Consider the following 16,691-nt stretch of genomic DNA (forward strand, 5'->3'; position numbering starts at 1 on the left):
GCGGGCCGGCGCTTCCGCTCGCCCGCCCCTCCCCCCCACTACACAGGAACCAGCACCCTACAGGATCCCGCGCTTCACTGCTGCCACCGCCGGGGGCCTGCCTTTTATAGGCGCCTCGGCCAATGAGCGCGCTCCTTTCCTTCTGCCCGCCCTCCCGGCCAATCGCCGCTGCCCTGGTGTAATCTTCGGCTCCTCGGCTCCTCTCGGCTATTTTCGCTGTTGCTGGCTTTTTCAGGAGCTGCTCGCTCGCAGCCCGAGACGCTGCTTTTTTTTTTTTTTTTTTTTTTCCGGGTTCGGAGCCATTCCGGATGCTTTAGGCTGCCGGATGTCTGATCTCCGGATAACTGAGGCGTTTCTGTACATGGATTATCTGGTAGGTGCGGGGCGCGGGTGGCGTGTCGCCTCTCGGATCTCGCGGTGGCCCATGGCCCCCGCCTGGAGCAGCAGCCTTGCGGCTGGCTTTCTTTCTTTGGGATGGGATGCCTGGGGCTGCTTTCTCCCAGGGCTGGCTCTGAGGGGCGGCGTCGGGGGAGGCCGGGTTGACAGGTAAAGGCGCGGCGGGAACCGGCGGAGCTGCGGGCAGTGAGGCCACGCTCCGCGCGCCTCTCCACGCTCCCGGAGCAGGACTTTCTTTCCGGGGAAACTGGAGTTTTCCGCTCTCCCCTTAGCAGGACTCCGGGTGCTATTAAAGAGCCATAAGCAGAATGGCTCGTTAAGTGTCCCGCAGGTCCGGTCATTTGGTTGTTATTAGATCTCTAAAGGAATGACCTGGGTCGAGGCGGGATTTTAAAAACACATTACCAGAAAGTAGACCGGACTAAACCACATTGCAACCCGGTCTGATCAGGATTGGGCAGGGACAGGCATTGCCTGTGGTGCACGCCGCTTTTGCTTTGTGCACGGCTTGGCACCCCGGTTTCAGTCAGCCGTGTGCTGGGGAAGTTTAGGTGGGAAAAGTTTTTTTTTAGCACAGCGCAGGAACGGAACACTTGTCCGTGTTTCTAGAATTGTGCAAGCCTTGTTTTTGTTCCAGAAATTGTCTTTCCACAGAGCTGCCTGTTTGTGGTCAAGCAGATTCTCTTTGACAGGAGCAGTGTTCGATTCCATACAATTACTGTGTTGATGGCATGAGGCTGAACCGCTATTGCCATGCAGAGCTGAAGTAGAGGGTTAGAAGCCTTGGCCCTCCTGTCATCTTGTAGGACACATGGTTTTCCACTGCAGACTGGCCTGGCACAGACTTGCCAGTGCCTTCTAGGAATTACACTTGAGGCTGTACGGAGAAAGACTGAGCGCTTTCCAGATCGAGAAGGAGAGGGCTGCCTTTGTAATGTTACCTGGGTATGAGGGTTTGTTTAGATACACAGGAATATATGTTCCCGTTGAGGCTTCATAGTTTGATGAACTTTCTGGCAAGGATGGAGACCAGTACATGCACGGGCTGGAGAATGAAGCCGAAATAAAAGATTCTGAGTTGAGATTTGCTTTTGCTGTTTACATACATATTTATGGCAGCAACTTCTAGCTTCGTCAGAAAGGGGTGTTACCCACTTTTTGCTGTGGCCAGTTTAAGTGGGTTATCTGTTTATGAACATTCTTTAAAGTACAAGGTGCGCTGTAGGTTGATGATTCTCAGATATGTCCGGAAGACTGTTTTCAAAATAAAATGATTGATTGAGCTTATTCCATACAGTGTGCTATGGCTATCTCTTGTAATCTGTCCCAATAAAAGCCAGTTTGTGGAGAGAAATTTCCAGATAAGAAGAACGTATAGGATCCATCATTTGTGCCGCTGGAAGCTAATTTTGGGTACCTAACTCAGTGGTGCTTCCAAGAGGAATTCAGAGGAGGGGTTCTCAGTATTTTCCCCATGTTTGCTGAGGCTGTGTTAGAACTGCATCACGTCGCTGTCTTTGAGGTGCCGGGCCTACCCAAAGAACTGAGGGAAAACAGTACCAGAAATGACACAGGTTAACCTCCACCGGGAAGACTTCGATACAGGATGGGTGGCTGAATATTTGTGGCCATAAGGTTACGCTGAGAGTTTAGGTCACAATCCCTGGGTCCTGCTTTTGAGTTGGCCTGTTTGTTTTACCTGCTATGCCGCAGCTCCTCGGTGGCTTTAGGACAAAGTCATTGTTCCGTCCCTTTCACTATGCTTTCTAACATTCTCAAGTGCAGCGAAACAGTCCCATCCTTCACTGGCTATACTCAGAGGGGCAGACAGCAAATCTGAGAGGAAACAGTTCAGGTTTTATGAGTGTGTTAGGCGTGCTGTGAAAGTACTGAAGAGAGTCCTTCGCTATTAAATGGACTGGAGGGGAAGCAAACTCATGCCAGCAGTCGGGGGGAGCTTCCTTGTGCTTTTCAATGCTGCTCAGCTCTCATAGACAAGGGCGAGCTATATCACTCCCTTCTTCCTGGCTTTAGGTTAACCTGTTTGCTCATGTATCATCTTTGTGGAGTGTTTATTTAAAATCCCGTTTCTGATAAATACAGGATCGATATCTTTGATTGTGCCTGGGATCTTATCTGTAAAAGTAAATCGATCCATAAGTTCTTTTACTTACTTATCTTCAAAAAAAAAAATAAAATAAAATCTGGTTCTTTCATCCCAAGCTGGGTTGCAGGCTTTACTGAGTGGGCTCCAGGAAGTGCTCTCTTCTTGCTCTTGAAAGGGAGTAATGGTGTGGTGTGTGCTCTCCTTTCTTCTCTTTGAAAGTATTCTGCATTTCTTTTTGTTATGTTGGAAAGAAAAGCTGTGTGGAGGTATTATCCATTGTTCTTTAGTTGGGTATCATCACTTAGTTGTTCTTATTTGGGGTAAGTCGAAAGGAAGGAAGAAAGAGGTGTGTGTGTGTGTGTGTACACTGTTTTTAACAGCTCCTAATGGGATTACGATGAGAAGATGAATGCAGGGAGCTCTCTGATCTTAGAGGTTGCAGTTAATTTCTTGAATGTTCTCAGAGGTGACGGCTGAGGTGACAGCTGAGGCGGAGGCCCTGTCTTGATGTTTAAGGCAGAGGTTTTATTGCTCTTGGTTCAAGGAGAGAGTGATAACTTGCAAATCCTAAATAATTGCGTGCTACACCTAGTACCGGCTTGGCTTGGTGCCTGGCGTGAAGTTAGAGCCCCGGATGATGTGTTGGTTGAATGAGTGTGAGGTGGGAGGAACGATTCTATTCTCTTTTCTGGCTTCTAAACTGAGACAAGATAATATCTGTTTGGATTAGGTATTTTGATTTTTGGAATGCAGAATGTATCCTTGAGACTTAAGATGATCAAGATAGAATTTGTTTAGTAATTTAAACATAAAAGTCTTATCTTTTCTAGACGATGCGGGTGTTGTCTGAGAATGTCACATCTCTTTTTCCTTTCCCTTGGAGGAGTTTATAAGTTATGTTCTAACCAGACAGATGTATGGTCAGGTCTAGCTGTCACCAGCAGGCGTTATACCTCTCTCCCGCTGATGGGTTATAGCAATGCTTAAAGCTTGGTAAAGAGAAAGACTAGGATAGAATAAGTTATTATAAAAATAAGATTATTATTATAATTATAATTAATTAATATTATTATAAGAATAGGAAAAATAAGATAGACTGATATAAGTACCATAAGAATAGAGCTTATAATGAGAGAATGATGCATTATGAATTTCTCTTTGGGAAGGTGGACAGGGTGAATTTCTACATTCCTTTCAGTTCAAAATGTCTTTGCCTTGTACATTAATTGGTGTGGACCTTTCTGTACCACAAACATAAGTACTGTAAAGTTCATTATTCTCCACAGAGTACCAGTGTTGATTAAAAGAGATAGTGGAGGCAAATTTACTTATAAACAGTCCATTGGCTTTCAAATAAGAATGTTAACACGTATGATTGTGTTGCAGCATTTTAAACCAGTATCAATACATTGAAAAGTTGGGAGGGTGTTCAGGAAGCAAGAAGTGATAAGACTTTTGAGGGTCAGTCAATACCTCTGGAAAATATAGCCACAATCGCATATTTTTAAGGTTTATCTGTATTATGTCTATATGTGTGTGTGTATACACATAATACAAACTTTAAAAACCTCATATATATATGCATAAATATGCAATATAAATGAGTGTTTGCCTTCAAGTATGTCTGTACACCACATGCATGCAGTGTTTGCAGAGCCTAGAAGAGAACGTCAGATCCCTGCACCTAGAGTGATAGACAGTACGATCTGCCATGTAGAACCCAGGTTTTCTCAAGATCCATCTCTCCAGCACTCTCCTATGTTCTTTAGCCCGTTCAACAAATACTTAGCAACCCCTCTATTTGTCCATGTTCTGGAATCACAGAGAATGCATTACAGGGCTCCCCTTGGTTGCAGGATTGCAAGGCAGATGGCTCTTGGGGGAGCCAGCCTGTGGCAGGAGGGGTTGAGGTGGCCTGTGGAGATAAGACAGGCTCTGACATGCGCTTTTGCGCTGTAGTGCATTTCTTGCTTGTGTTTCTTTGTTTTATTACAGCATGCGATGTAAAGTTAGATTTGCAGATGTGTCAGACGTGCTTGATTGGTCAGGTGCTGACAGTCGTTCATCGCGTTCGTCTCTTCTGCTTGGGGTTTAGGAAAGTTAACGTACTAACTCATTGATGAATTTGGCTTGCTTTCTTGATCACAGGCTTTACCTGCCCAAGGAGGGTGTGTACACACACACACACACACACACACACACACACACACAGAAAGAGAGACAATTTCCCCAGGCTCATACAACTAGCAAGTGAGTGAGTTGGCCTTGTGGCTCCAGGCCCCCCTTTCACTGTCTCCACCTCCAGGCCATTCTCTCTAACACAGGACAGGGATTCAGGCATTGAGTGTTAAAAGCTGATGGGAGTGTAGTTAGGTATTTACATCCTAGTGTCAATACAAGTAACCATTATAGGCAAGGCTGGCTGAAAGGTGTTGTGTGCTCAGCTTTCTGTCCCACAATGTCTTTCCTCTGGCCACTGAGGCCACCAGATGGAGATGGGTCACTAAGCATCATTGCTGTCCCTCTCAGGACCATCTCTGCCTTCTGCTCTAGCTCCTCTTGCTCCAGTCACCAGCACTCAAGATCTACTTGATAAGTCTGTTGTACGCCTTTGCCAAGTACAGCCTAGGAGATGAGGCTGACTAGCAGACACCAGGCCACAAGCAGGCTATGGCCTTCAGCAGAGGACATTAACTCTCAAGGATTTGTGAAAACAACTGAAGATAAGGAAAAATATCTATTTCTTAGTGAGGTGTGATAAATTCCCATTATTTTTCATAAGTTGAGTTAATGATGACGTATGATGAAGTATTGGGTAGCGTTTTCTTTCTGTTAGGATGTACCAGGGTCTTTAACAACATCTTTGGGAATTAAACTCCTGTATGAGTTGGAGGTAGAAGCAAGGCCTGCAGCTGCTTTCAGTTTTGATGTGGCATCTCCCCCAAATGCTTCAGGAGTCTAAGAAACTGGGCTCTGGTGGATCTCCATCACAACTTGATAGTCTTGATTTTGAGCAAGGTGTTTTGTGTTTTCAGTTGCATTGATTTCCCCCAACTTCTCTGGCTGGTCCTGACTTCTTGTGCTGAAATGGAGATAGTCCTAGAATCTGATCTGTAGCCTGCATCCATGTCAGTCCCTCACTGCCTTCATCCCTCATTCATTGCTGAATTCTAGCCTGGTAAAGTGGAGGGGCAGGTACCAAGTATAGTGAGGAGGATTTTCTTTTCATCTTTGAATTTAATCATGCCACAGTCCTGTTCATCAGATATCGCTTACAACAGGCTTAGAAAAGAGGAAACCAGAGACTCTGGAAGGTGGAGTATTTGCTGGGATCTTGTAACCAGTTGAGAGAGTCAGGGCTGGCATTTAAATCCAGCTTGTTAGATCCCAAGCCTGTGCTTATGAACACGATCGATAAAGCTTAGCTAGCACAATGAATTATTGTGGAGGAGGTGTCCAGATGCAATGCTGGAAATTGAAGGGTCACTTGATTGCTGCTGTCACTTGGTTTCCTGAGAGGCCCTCTGAGAACTCCAAGGACTCGTGTGGGCGTGTGCCCTGAGGCAAGCACCTGCTCACACCTACGCCCGCCTTCAGTTTTTGCATAAACATTGGCCTCTGCTTTTTGACTCACAGCCCAGCACACCTACATAATTCTGAGTGGCCACTTGAAAGGCTGAATTTGTAGGACAAGCTCCTCTGGTTCCACTGTAAATTGGTTTGCCGGGAACTAGTCTGACCACTGGCCTGCTTCTCCTTGGGCAGAAGACTTTTCTCTGGTCTTAGAGAGGAATTCCTGTGGGTTCTTTGTCTGTCAGGACAGTTGCTGATTTTGCCTCTAACTCTCAGTTTATGTGAGTGTGGAGCCACTTGGGGACCATTGACTGCACCACGGACAGTCTTCGTGGTCAGCCAGCCTGGACATGAAGTCAGGAATCAGAAGAAAGAAAGGGAGTGTAGCAAGCTTTCTTGTTGGACTGACTGTGGACCGCCAGCCTACAATAATGACCAGGAGACTTCTTGTTAATTATGAAAGCTTTGCCTAACTTTCATAAACCTGGCTTAGACTTGTTCCTAACTTGCTTTTGTACCTTGAATTAACCCATTTATATTAATCTGTATTCTATCATATGGCATTACCTCTCTTCTGTCTTGCACCTCCTGTTTCCTCTCCCTGTCTACTGGCATCTCTGCCTTTCTTCTTCCCAGGGTCCTCTCTGTCCTCAGAAGTCCCTAACCACTTCCTAGCTGTTGGCCATCTGCTTTTTATCACACCGATCACATCAGTACATTTCACACAGTGTACAGATATCCCACAACACGGGAACAGTCTTTTGTGTCCTTGCCGCTTTGATTCAACAGGTGTTGATATTTTGCATTTTAGCTTCAAAGCTTCGGTGCTAGTGGGTCTTGTTCTCATGCCTCTTTAGGACAAATGGATGGATGCTTAAATTGTAGAGTAGTTTGTATCTTAAAGTCTGTAGGAATCGTGACACGGCACTCTCTAGAAACCCCCTTTTAACCTTCTCCGAGGATGTTTCTGAACTTGATGAATGTTGCTGAGATCAGTGAGTCTGATTCCTGTTTCCGGTTTTGATGTTACTACATTGGGCTCTCTGTAGAGATGCTGCCTGCGTTTGGCCAGGCACTCACGTCGGGGAAGAGGGCTGGTCCTGAGAGGCGTGTGGAGTTCTAAGTGCTACCTGGGAGTCATCAGAGTGGAGCGTTGTTGTGTCCATCGCTGCGTCTGTAAAATCCACCGGTTTGTTTTCTTTGAGTTTCGAAGTTACTCTTCTAATCGCTTTAGCCACGAGCTGAATGTGTCTGAGCTGAGATGATTTTGATAACATCCTTGTTATTAAAGTGAAATCTTAGAGACAGACACAGCAGAGCACAGTGGGGCAAAATCGGTAACCTAGCAACCCACGGACAGACAGTTGACGCACATTTTAGTATGTTGTCCTGTAGTCTATATATAAACTACTACCCATATAGAATATCATCCTGGACTTATAATGGGAAAACTGTTTTATACACCTGTACTTGCAAACTTTTCAGTTTAAGTTAATTCCTGCAGCATGGGGTTTCTGCACTGTGCCCGTGAATGGTACTTTGCTCGCTAGTCAGCCACCTTTCCTAAGATAGCACATGTTTCCTCTAGTTTTGGCTAATGTCATGGACCCTGGCAACGACGTTCCATGTCTTCTAGCTTCATTTCGATTGCTGTGATAAAACACGTCCACCGTAGGCAGCTTGGGGGAAAGGTCACTTCAGCTCAGAGTTCCAGGTTGTAGTCTGTTGTTGAGGGGAAGGCTGGGCAGGCACTCAAACAGCCAGTCATGTCATATCCACAGTCGGTAGCTGAGAGACACCAATGTCCCATGCTGCCCACTGCTTCCTTCCAGCCAGTTCACTCTTCCACGGTTCAGGCACAGCCCACGGAGTGGTGCCGCCCATGGTGGGTTAGGTTCTTCTCCATCGGTCAGCAATCAAGATAACCCGTTGTAGACACCTGCACGTCAGCTGCTCTCCATCCTTCCAGCCGAGCCTCTCCTTCCAGAAGATCCCAGCGTATGTCTAGTTGACAGCTATAGCTCACCAGCACATTCCTTGGGGTTTTTCCAGATTGAACTGTAAAAAGTGGGTGTTTGATACTGCTGCGAATCTTATTCCAGAGGGGCTCCAGTGCCAGAGAAGTCTGGGAAACTGTCTGGGAAACAGGTTCCTCCTACACTGTCCTCGGAACAGCTGGCCATACCTGCTAATGCGCTCGGTGACGCTCTAAAAGGGACACTGTTCTAGGCAGTGTTCCTACGCCTTTGAGGGTAACTGTACTTAGTGACCAAATCCTAAAAGTAGATTTCTTGGGTCAAAAGAAATATATTCAATATTTCATTAAATATATGAATTTAATTAACTTAAATGAAATATATTAAATAGTCAAAGGAAGTATTTTAAGGTTCTTGATATTGGATTAAATAATTTAATATTTGTAATGCACTGAGAATTGTTTCTGAACACACCCAGCCACTTCTTGTTGTGATGAAGTGTTGAAGTGAAGTTGGCGGTGGTAATGCTAATTACTTTTGATGGACGATGACTCGCGCCAGATTCCGTGGGAAATGCTAAGTAACTGTCTGTCCTTTCAGCCGCCTGAGAGAGTTGTAGGAGTGTTAGTTCTCTGTCTGTCCGCCTGCCTGTCCCTTTTTTAAATGGTTGAGGGGACCAAAGCTCTAGAAGAGTCGAGCAGTCATAACTGTCCTAGATGCTGAAAGACTGGCGACAACTTAAATTGTATGTATTTTTTGTTAGAGAATAAAACTGAGTTTGAAGTCTGCCCTAGATGTTTCGTCTGTAATCTGCGTAATCTGATGTAGTTCTCAAATCTCAACCTATGGCAACGCTGAGAAAACAGAGGAATATTACTTAGCAATCCTAAATTAATTTATGTGTTTTAGGAAACTGTGTCTCCAGACTTTTGTGGCTATTAGATTAGCTTTCCCATTTGATATGATACCAATTGCTACTATCTCCTAAAATGTATAGGCACAATTAAAAGATGATAGCCAAGTCCTTAAGTTTGTATGTACTTTTTTTTTTTTTTTTGAGCCTGTCCTGGAACTCATTTTGTAGACCAGGCTGGTCTCGAACTCAGAGATCTGCTTACCTCTACCTCCCGAGTGCTGGGATTAAAGGTGTGCACCACCACTGCCTGACTTGTATGTGTTTTTAGGAAGTACTTATTTCTAAAACTACAGATATTAGGGACATAATCTAATAGAAATCACCATGGACCACCAAGCTCTCATTCACAAAAATTAGCTATATTAGAGCCTTTGTAATGATTTGCATGAGTAAAACATAGCTGATATATTGGAAAGTGGGTTTATTAATTTCATTCTTTCTGTTATTTTATGTACTTCCTGAAATAGTGATCCTTGCTTTCATTGTAATTCTATGATTTATATGACTATAAAATTGCCTTTGCATACTTTATCATTCGTTTACTCGATGTACTTTTGTTTATAAGTCCGTTATCTTATGGTGCTCTTAGGCACCAGAGATACACAAGGGTACAAACGACTTTGACTTCCTTTCAAGTTGCCTAAGAACTCTTGTGCAAAGAAGACTAAGTAGTCGCCTTTTGGTAACATTGAGGAAAATAAAGGAGTTGAATAAATAATGGAAATAGAATAAAGGTTACAGAAAGAGTATAGAAAAGGGGATCCCAGCCTAGACTTGGGGACCAAGGAGTGCTTCCCTAGAGGGATTATTTTTAATTTGCAGCATTGAAATCGAGTAGGGTTGGTCCAGGGACATGCATGGCCAAGGACAGGCAGGGAACAGCTGTGCCGAGACTTGGGGGTGAATAATGTCATGACTTCGAGGCCTCTGTGTGACTGGGGCAGGGTTTGGAGTAGTTGACTTCACCCAAAGCTGCAGAATCCAGGTAAGTAGTTGTAATCCGGAAACCTTCAAAGGTCGCCTGGAGTGACCTTAGACCTGGCAGTGAAAGGCAGGCAGAGGTCAGGGAAATGCTGTACCGATCCAGGAATGAGATGGTGGAATTCACAGTCAGAATTGATGGGCCATTTCAATAGATTAGGATCCTTTAAAAATTGCAGAGATTTTATAATTGGATATAGAATATGAGAAGAGATCTCAAAGGCAAAGTCTTGAATTAGGGGTTGAATATTGTTTTGGTTAATTATTTCAGAAAAAACAAGTGACCTTGAAACACACTAACTCTTTTGCTCACAAATCTGTTGGTTGGCCATGTTTAATGGAGGAGTTGGTCTTTCTCAGGGTTCCTCATGATGTATAATCAGGCGATAGCTGGGTTCATCTCAAAAGTTTTTTTCATACACACCCTTGGCATCTGGCCTGGGAAGGCTGTAGTGACTGGATGGTGGCTTCTCTGTCTGTGTGGTCTTTCTCTGTGGTTGCCCCTGGGTAGCCTGACTTCTTATGTGGAACTCGAAGGTTTGCAGAGCTAATGTACCAAGAAAAGCTGTCAGGCTCCACCTGGTTTTCTCTCATCTGTCCTCAATGCCATTGCCTGGCATCCTTTCTGCTCTTCTCTTTTCATGACACTCAAAGGCATACGAGAGACATCTCTTGGTGGGAGGACAGTCAAGAATTTATGGACATGTTTGAGAGCATTGCAAGCATTGAGATGACTAATGGGCACGTACTGTCATAGGAACAGGGACGGACAGGTTGGGAACTAAGGTGAAATTGATTTCCAAGTAATTGGGTTTGAGGTTCTTGTGTAAGATCTAAACTGGGTTTTAAATAGGTAGATGAAAGCTTAGAGGTGAGGTCTGCTGATGAGGTTAAAAGTCATGCAGAACGGGACTGGGACGATGGCACAGATGGCAAATAAAATGCCTGGCGTGCAAGCATGAGAATCTGAGTTTGGATCCGTAGCATCCATGTAAAAAGCTGGATGCTGCCCCATGTACCTGCCATCCCAGCACCAGGGATGCAGACACAGGAGGGTCCCTAGGGTTTGCTGGCCAGCCAGTCTAGCCAAGTCTGTGCACCTCCAGCTTCAGTGAGAGAGAGACCTCATTTCAAAAAGTAAGTTGAACAATTGAGGAATTCACTTGACATTGACCACTGGCTTCTACACACACACATACACACACATGTATATGTTTATCTGCACACACATGAACACATACATACACACACAGAGAGAAAGAGAGAGAGAGAGAGAGAGAGAGAGAGAGAGAGAGAGAGAGAGAGAAATGCCTAACAATGGTCACTCACTGTATTACGGCCAGACCGTAGCCTGCTGTTAACACTGTGTGGGAAGTGTAGTACTATGTCATTTTGTGTTATTTCTTTATTGCCATCATTTGAGAGCTTAGGAAAGCGAGGCCTAGACAAATTGGCTGTCATGGCTAAGATCTGATGGAGGGAGAGTTTGAATGTAGGTCTGGTTCATGTCCACGCCTATGTCCCCCACCTGTGAGACTTTCTGGTGCTGTTTTTGGGGCTAACTTAGACACATACACCTCTGAGACACTGCGCAAGCCCCTGTTCAACTTGCTGGGGTTCCTGTTGTGAATGGGTACAGAGGTTGCCACTAGGCTAGCGTTGGCTCTGTATTGGGCCTCTTTTTCCTAGGACAAATTACATTGTGTCCCAGTGAAGGCTGCAGCTTCGTAGTGTCCTCAGAGTTTGGAGCGGGGTACACGGGATAAGGCAAACAAAGGGTTGGACTGAGAGGCTCCCTAAGTAATGGCTAAGGGCACTGATCATGGACTACATGGAGTGTATTACTATTCTGGTTTTGTCTCTCACCTTCGACGTAGCCTTTATGCCTCAGTCTTCTATGCAAAATGGGTATAATGGCCCCCACTGTCTAATGGGGAGTGTTCACACACACTGTGTGATGCATCAGTCTGCAGTCAGGTATATGTGGTATTGGTATTGGTGACATTGTAGGTGTCTTAGTTTGTGCAAATGCATTATTTGATGTTCGCACAGTGGAAAAGTCACACAGTGATGCGTTTCCTCGGAACATATTATTACAGCTAATGCTTAACTGCGTGTGTGTCGTTTAAAAGAATGTGACACTATTAAGTGCTGTACAAGTGTTTTCCACGATTGAATTGAGGCTTAATATAAAACAAGGACATATACTCCAGTCATCGCCAGTTGTACTTCAGTTCCTACGCGGTCTTCCACTCTTCTGGCTTCCATCCCCTGAGCACAGTGCAGGGTAACTGGGTTAAAGATAACTGGAGCCGATTGCTGGCGTTGTAAGTGGCAGCTATTTCTGATTTATAAGGGTGAAAGGTGGCCCACGTCTGCTCTTAAGCCAATTCCAAGGGCGTATTATGTAAGTGCGGGCAAATGAGATGGGCCACTGTCCCGTGGAATTGTGGGCTTGTTCGGAACTCTCAGCTCCTCTTTGGTTGGAATCAAACAGTTTGAAAGTCAAGCTTCTGCTATGGGGAATTTCAAGCCCTCTCATGTGATTTATTGGCTGTTCGTTTATCCTTTCTTTTATGAGGGTTTTCTGCCTGTTGTGGAAGAAGGGACTGATTTATGGTAGACTGCTGGGGTTCTTCATCATTTTAAATGCTTCTGAATGTGACCACTGCTTTTTCCAGGTCACCTTGCTAGACGGGGTGATTATTGGACCACTTTCTCTTTGTTTCTTTTTGTATAGAAATATTGTCTTTCTGTATTGTCCACGAGTCTTATTTCCTCCCTGTGACATTGCCCCCTATGTGTTGTGGGCTTTTTAAAAGGGGATTTTGTTTTGCTAAATGACATTTTAATCATTATTCATCTTTCTGAAATGAAGCATAATAACCTAACTTTTTAGGTTATTTTAAAGACTGGGTCACCTTCTGGCTCTAGAAAAATTCCCAGGTATTCACAAGGATGACCCCAGCTAATACCCTAAGCAATGGAGGAGAGTCTTGGTGTCTGAACTGGCCTTGCCCTGTAGCAAGACTGATGATTATCTTAAATATCACCATAGAACCTTTGCCCAACAACAGATGGAAACAGAGGTAGAGACCCACATCAGAGCACTGGACTGAGCTCCCAAGGTCCAGTTGAAGAGTGGAAGGAGTGAGAATATGAGCAAGGAAGTCAAGACCATGAGGGGTTCACCCACTGAGACAGTGTGCCTGAGCTAATGGGAGCTCACCAACTCCAACTGGACTGGAAATGAACCAGCATGGGATCAAACTAGTCCCTCTGAATGTGGTTGACAGTTGGGGCAGACTGAGGGGCCAATGATAATGGCACTGGGATTTGTCTCTACTGCATGTACTGGTTTTTTGGGATTCTATTCTCTTTGAATGTATATACCTCACTCAACCTGGATATGGTGGGAAGGGCCTTGGACTCTCCACAGGGCGGGGTGCTTTGCCCTCCCTTAAGATTGAAGAGGGGTGGGGGCAGGCAGTAGGACGGCCTTGGCAGCCAGAAGGACCAATCCTCTTCGCCATTTCTAGGGACATGGGCCACTATTTTTCTGCAGTTTGAATGTGTAAAATGGGTTTTGGACTAGTGATGTTTCCTTTTTATCCAGATATATTTGTTTGGGGGCAATACTTAACTATATAGGTCATCTTGAAATATTCATAGGCCAATATTTTCCATGTTTACTGCCCTATTAATAATTGTGTGAGCTTAATATTTCATTGTGAGTAGTGTACACATGGGCACAGGCACAGGTGTGACCCCTTACCTACACGTACACATATATACATATACGTACAAGAGTGTAACAGATCCACTGATTTGATTCTTTCCTCCTCTGTTTTTAGCTAGTCCTTTTTTGTTATCTACACTGTTTAGGGGTTCATCACCTGGAAAAGATGATTTTTCCTAGTGTAGTAGGTGATTTTAAAACAATGTTGCCAGGCAGTGGTGGCATATGCCTTTAATCCCAGCACTCGGGTGGCAGAGGCAGGTGGATCTCTGTGAGTTCGAGGCCAGCTTGGTCTACAAAATGAGTTCCAGGATAGCCAAGGCTACACAGAGAAACCCTGTCTCAAAAAATCAAGGAAAACAACAAAACAAAACAAAAAGCCCAACATAATAGCAGTAGATGAATATACTTCTAAAAGTGAGTGTGGGAGAAGAGGTAAAAATTAACAAGGTTTTTTTTTTTTTTCTAAATGACTTTTTAGTCTTTGTTTGTTAGCCTAAAGTGAAGCATAGAAACTGCAGGCCATTCATTCGGTATCTAGCGGACTCCTGCGTTGAAATACGCAACCATAGCATGAGAAAAGATCTGCTAGTTTTTAAAGTGTTCGGTGAAAGGAGGGTGCCAGATTAGTTTTGGAAGAAGAAAAACTCCCTTCCTTGTAACCTCTGTGCTTTCTGCCTGACTTCTTTTTCAACAAATATGTATTTGAAAGCTTACTTGTTTGGCAGGCTAATACGGGGAAGGCTCTTTTAGCTACTAAGACTAAAGCCTGTTTCGTTGCATGTCTTAAACTTCTTTGTGGTGGAGAAATCTCAGATTATAAAGTAGGATGGGGCGGACACTCCTCTGTTTGAATAGTGGTCAGCTAGTAAATTTGTAGGTTTAGGGGTCAGGGCTTCTATCTCAGTTATTCAGTTGTACCGTTATAGTTACAAAGCAGCCACAAATATTAAGCATGTGGATGTGGCTATGCTTTAATAACGTTTTATTGGCTAAAACAAACAGTGGGCTGGATTTGGTCTGCAGATTGTATTTCCTCAGTCACTAGACTGATAGAAGAGAAGCTGTATTGGAGCATATTTCTCATTGAATTTGAGTTTTAGTTTCTGTATATTGAGAGTACACACACACACTACATAGACACATACATATATACTTGTACATGTATATGAATATATGTATGTACATATACATGTATGCCATGACATTTGTAACATAGATGAGTTTCTAACGTTTCTTTTCACCTGTGGAATTCTTTCTTCCCACCCATCTTTATACAGACTTATAAAACCAACTGTTTATTATGTGATTATTAGGAATCGTATTTTCTTCTTATTCCTGAGGAGTGGGGGCTCTTCAGATGAACACAGGCACTGCCCTGAGATGTGAAGACCGACTCTGGAGATGTGGCTCGCGGGTACAGTGCTTGCCTGGCATTGGTGAGGCCCCGGCACTAATACCCAGCTCTGGAAAACCAAACAAAACAAAAAACAAAAGTAGTCAGGCTCAATGGTAGAATACTTGCCACATTGGAAGCTATGAAGACTTGATATTGAGGGATCCTAGTTCCTATTCTAGTTGGTTGGGTTCGGTGTTTTATTTTGTATTTTTGGCATGGTATTAAGAAAAATGTAGATTCCAAGGGCAGCACAGTTGGCAAGTGCTAAGGACTGCGACGTAGCTTACAGTGCCATCTTAAGTTAATCTTAGAGCGTAGGCTTCGCCATGAGGCCTGCACCCTCCTCCGCCCCGCCCTGCGGAGTTACTCTGGCACACGAGTGAGTGTGGGGGCGGTTTTCAGTGCCTTGAAGTTATAACACAGAGCGTTTGGATATGTGGATAGAGAATTTCAGTCTCTAATTAGAGTTAGAAGTCACCTTTTGTTTTAAAAGCCTTTCTCATGTATCGCAGTGCCCTTTGCAAGCCCATGTAGGGAGCAGTTTGAAATGCCTGGTGTTCAGACGCAGACCTAGGTGGAAGTCAAGGTCCTGTCATTCAGGCCTTGGGTTAGTGGCCCTCAGCTTTTACCATCTGACAGGGAAACCTAGAGATCCTCAAGCTCTTCTCATTGAGGGTGGCCTGAGTGTTGAAACACCCAGCAGGTGCTGGTACCTTTCTATACCCCCCTTCCTTCTGTCATGACTTGCAAGATAAGGTCAGCCTTTTTAGTGGAATGCTGTGTGCTTGTTTGACCTCAGGAGGTCTGGGTAATGGTATTATTCCTCACTTTAAAGGAATGCTTGAATAGGAATTCTGTTCTCAGAAATGCTTGTTCATGTGAAAGGAGTGGCCTTGCAGGGGGTTGTGATTCCATTTTCTGGCCTGAGAATGACAGGGGCTGGTGACAGGTGGAAGGCAGTTTAAGAGACTTACTTAACTACGTCGTCAGAAATGCAGGTAGGCACACAGCCTTTCATTATTAGACAATCTGTACTTATGAGTAGACCTGTATGGAAAAGGGACCATGGATATGCACACTGTGAAGACACAAGGATGCAGACAGCAAAGAAGTGAGGGAGAGATTGCCATCACTTGACAGCTGGTAGTAGCTACGTATAAATTCTTCAAGACTGAGAGAGAAGTGGAGAGGGAAATACGCTGAATGCCCAAGGGTAGACATAAGCAAGTCCTACAGTCCAAGATGGCACCTAGAGGTCTAGAACTTACTGAAAGCCTCAAGCAATTCTCTGACGATACTGATTGGGGTGATATTTATCTTTAGCAGGTGATATGGCTGTTCAGACATACTGTGGAATCTGTGGGATCATATTAAAGAGTGACCCAGAGAATTGGTTCTGAACCCAGGCCCAGATGGGGGAGCTTGCTAAGACCCTGCTGCTGAAGATGAGGTGATATCTGGACTTGAGTTCCAGGCTTCAGTAGGAGTTGATGGGTCCTGACTTGAGGGCTGCAATATTGCTCTTGCTGAAGATAGGAGAGTGAAGTGGACAAGGCCCAGAAGGGAACTCTTTTTGCTGAGCTCCCGGTGTTTCTTATATGATC

General features: G+C 44.5%; 1 protein-coding gene across 2 annotated transcripts in view; it reads left to right on the forward strand.

The window, feature by feature from the left end:
- The first annotated feature begins 217 nt into the window (after nt 1-217).
- The window catches only part of Arl15 (ADP ribosylation factor like GTPase 15), a 357,153-nt gene continuing 340,679 nt past the window's right edge, over nt 218-16,691 (forward strand). The window contains exon 1 of one of the 2 annotated variants that reach the window (XM_050152824.1): nt 218-373. In XM_050152824.1, coding sequence (XP_050008781.1) covers nt 326-373 — 48 coding nt within the window. In that variant the 5' untranslated portion in view covers nt 218-325. The remainder of the gene's footprint in view (nt 374-16,691) is intronic. The other variant, XM_050152826.1, reaches the window with a different exon arrangement.

The sequence above is a fragment of the Alexandromys fortis genome, unplaced genomic scaffold, assembly GCF_014885135.2.
Source record: "Alexandromys fortis isolate MF-2015 unplaced genomic scaffold, M_Fortis_MF-2015_v1.1 scaffold_73, whole genome shotgun sequence".
Lineage (NCBI taxonomy): Eukaryota > Metazoa > Chordata > Mammalia > Rodentia > Cricetidae > Alexandromys > Alexandromys fortis.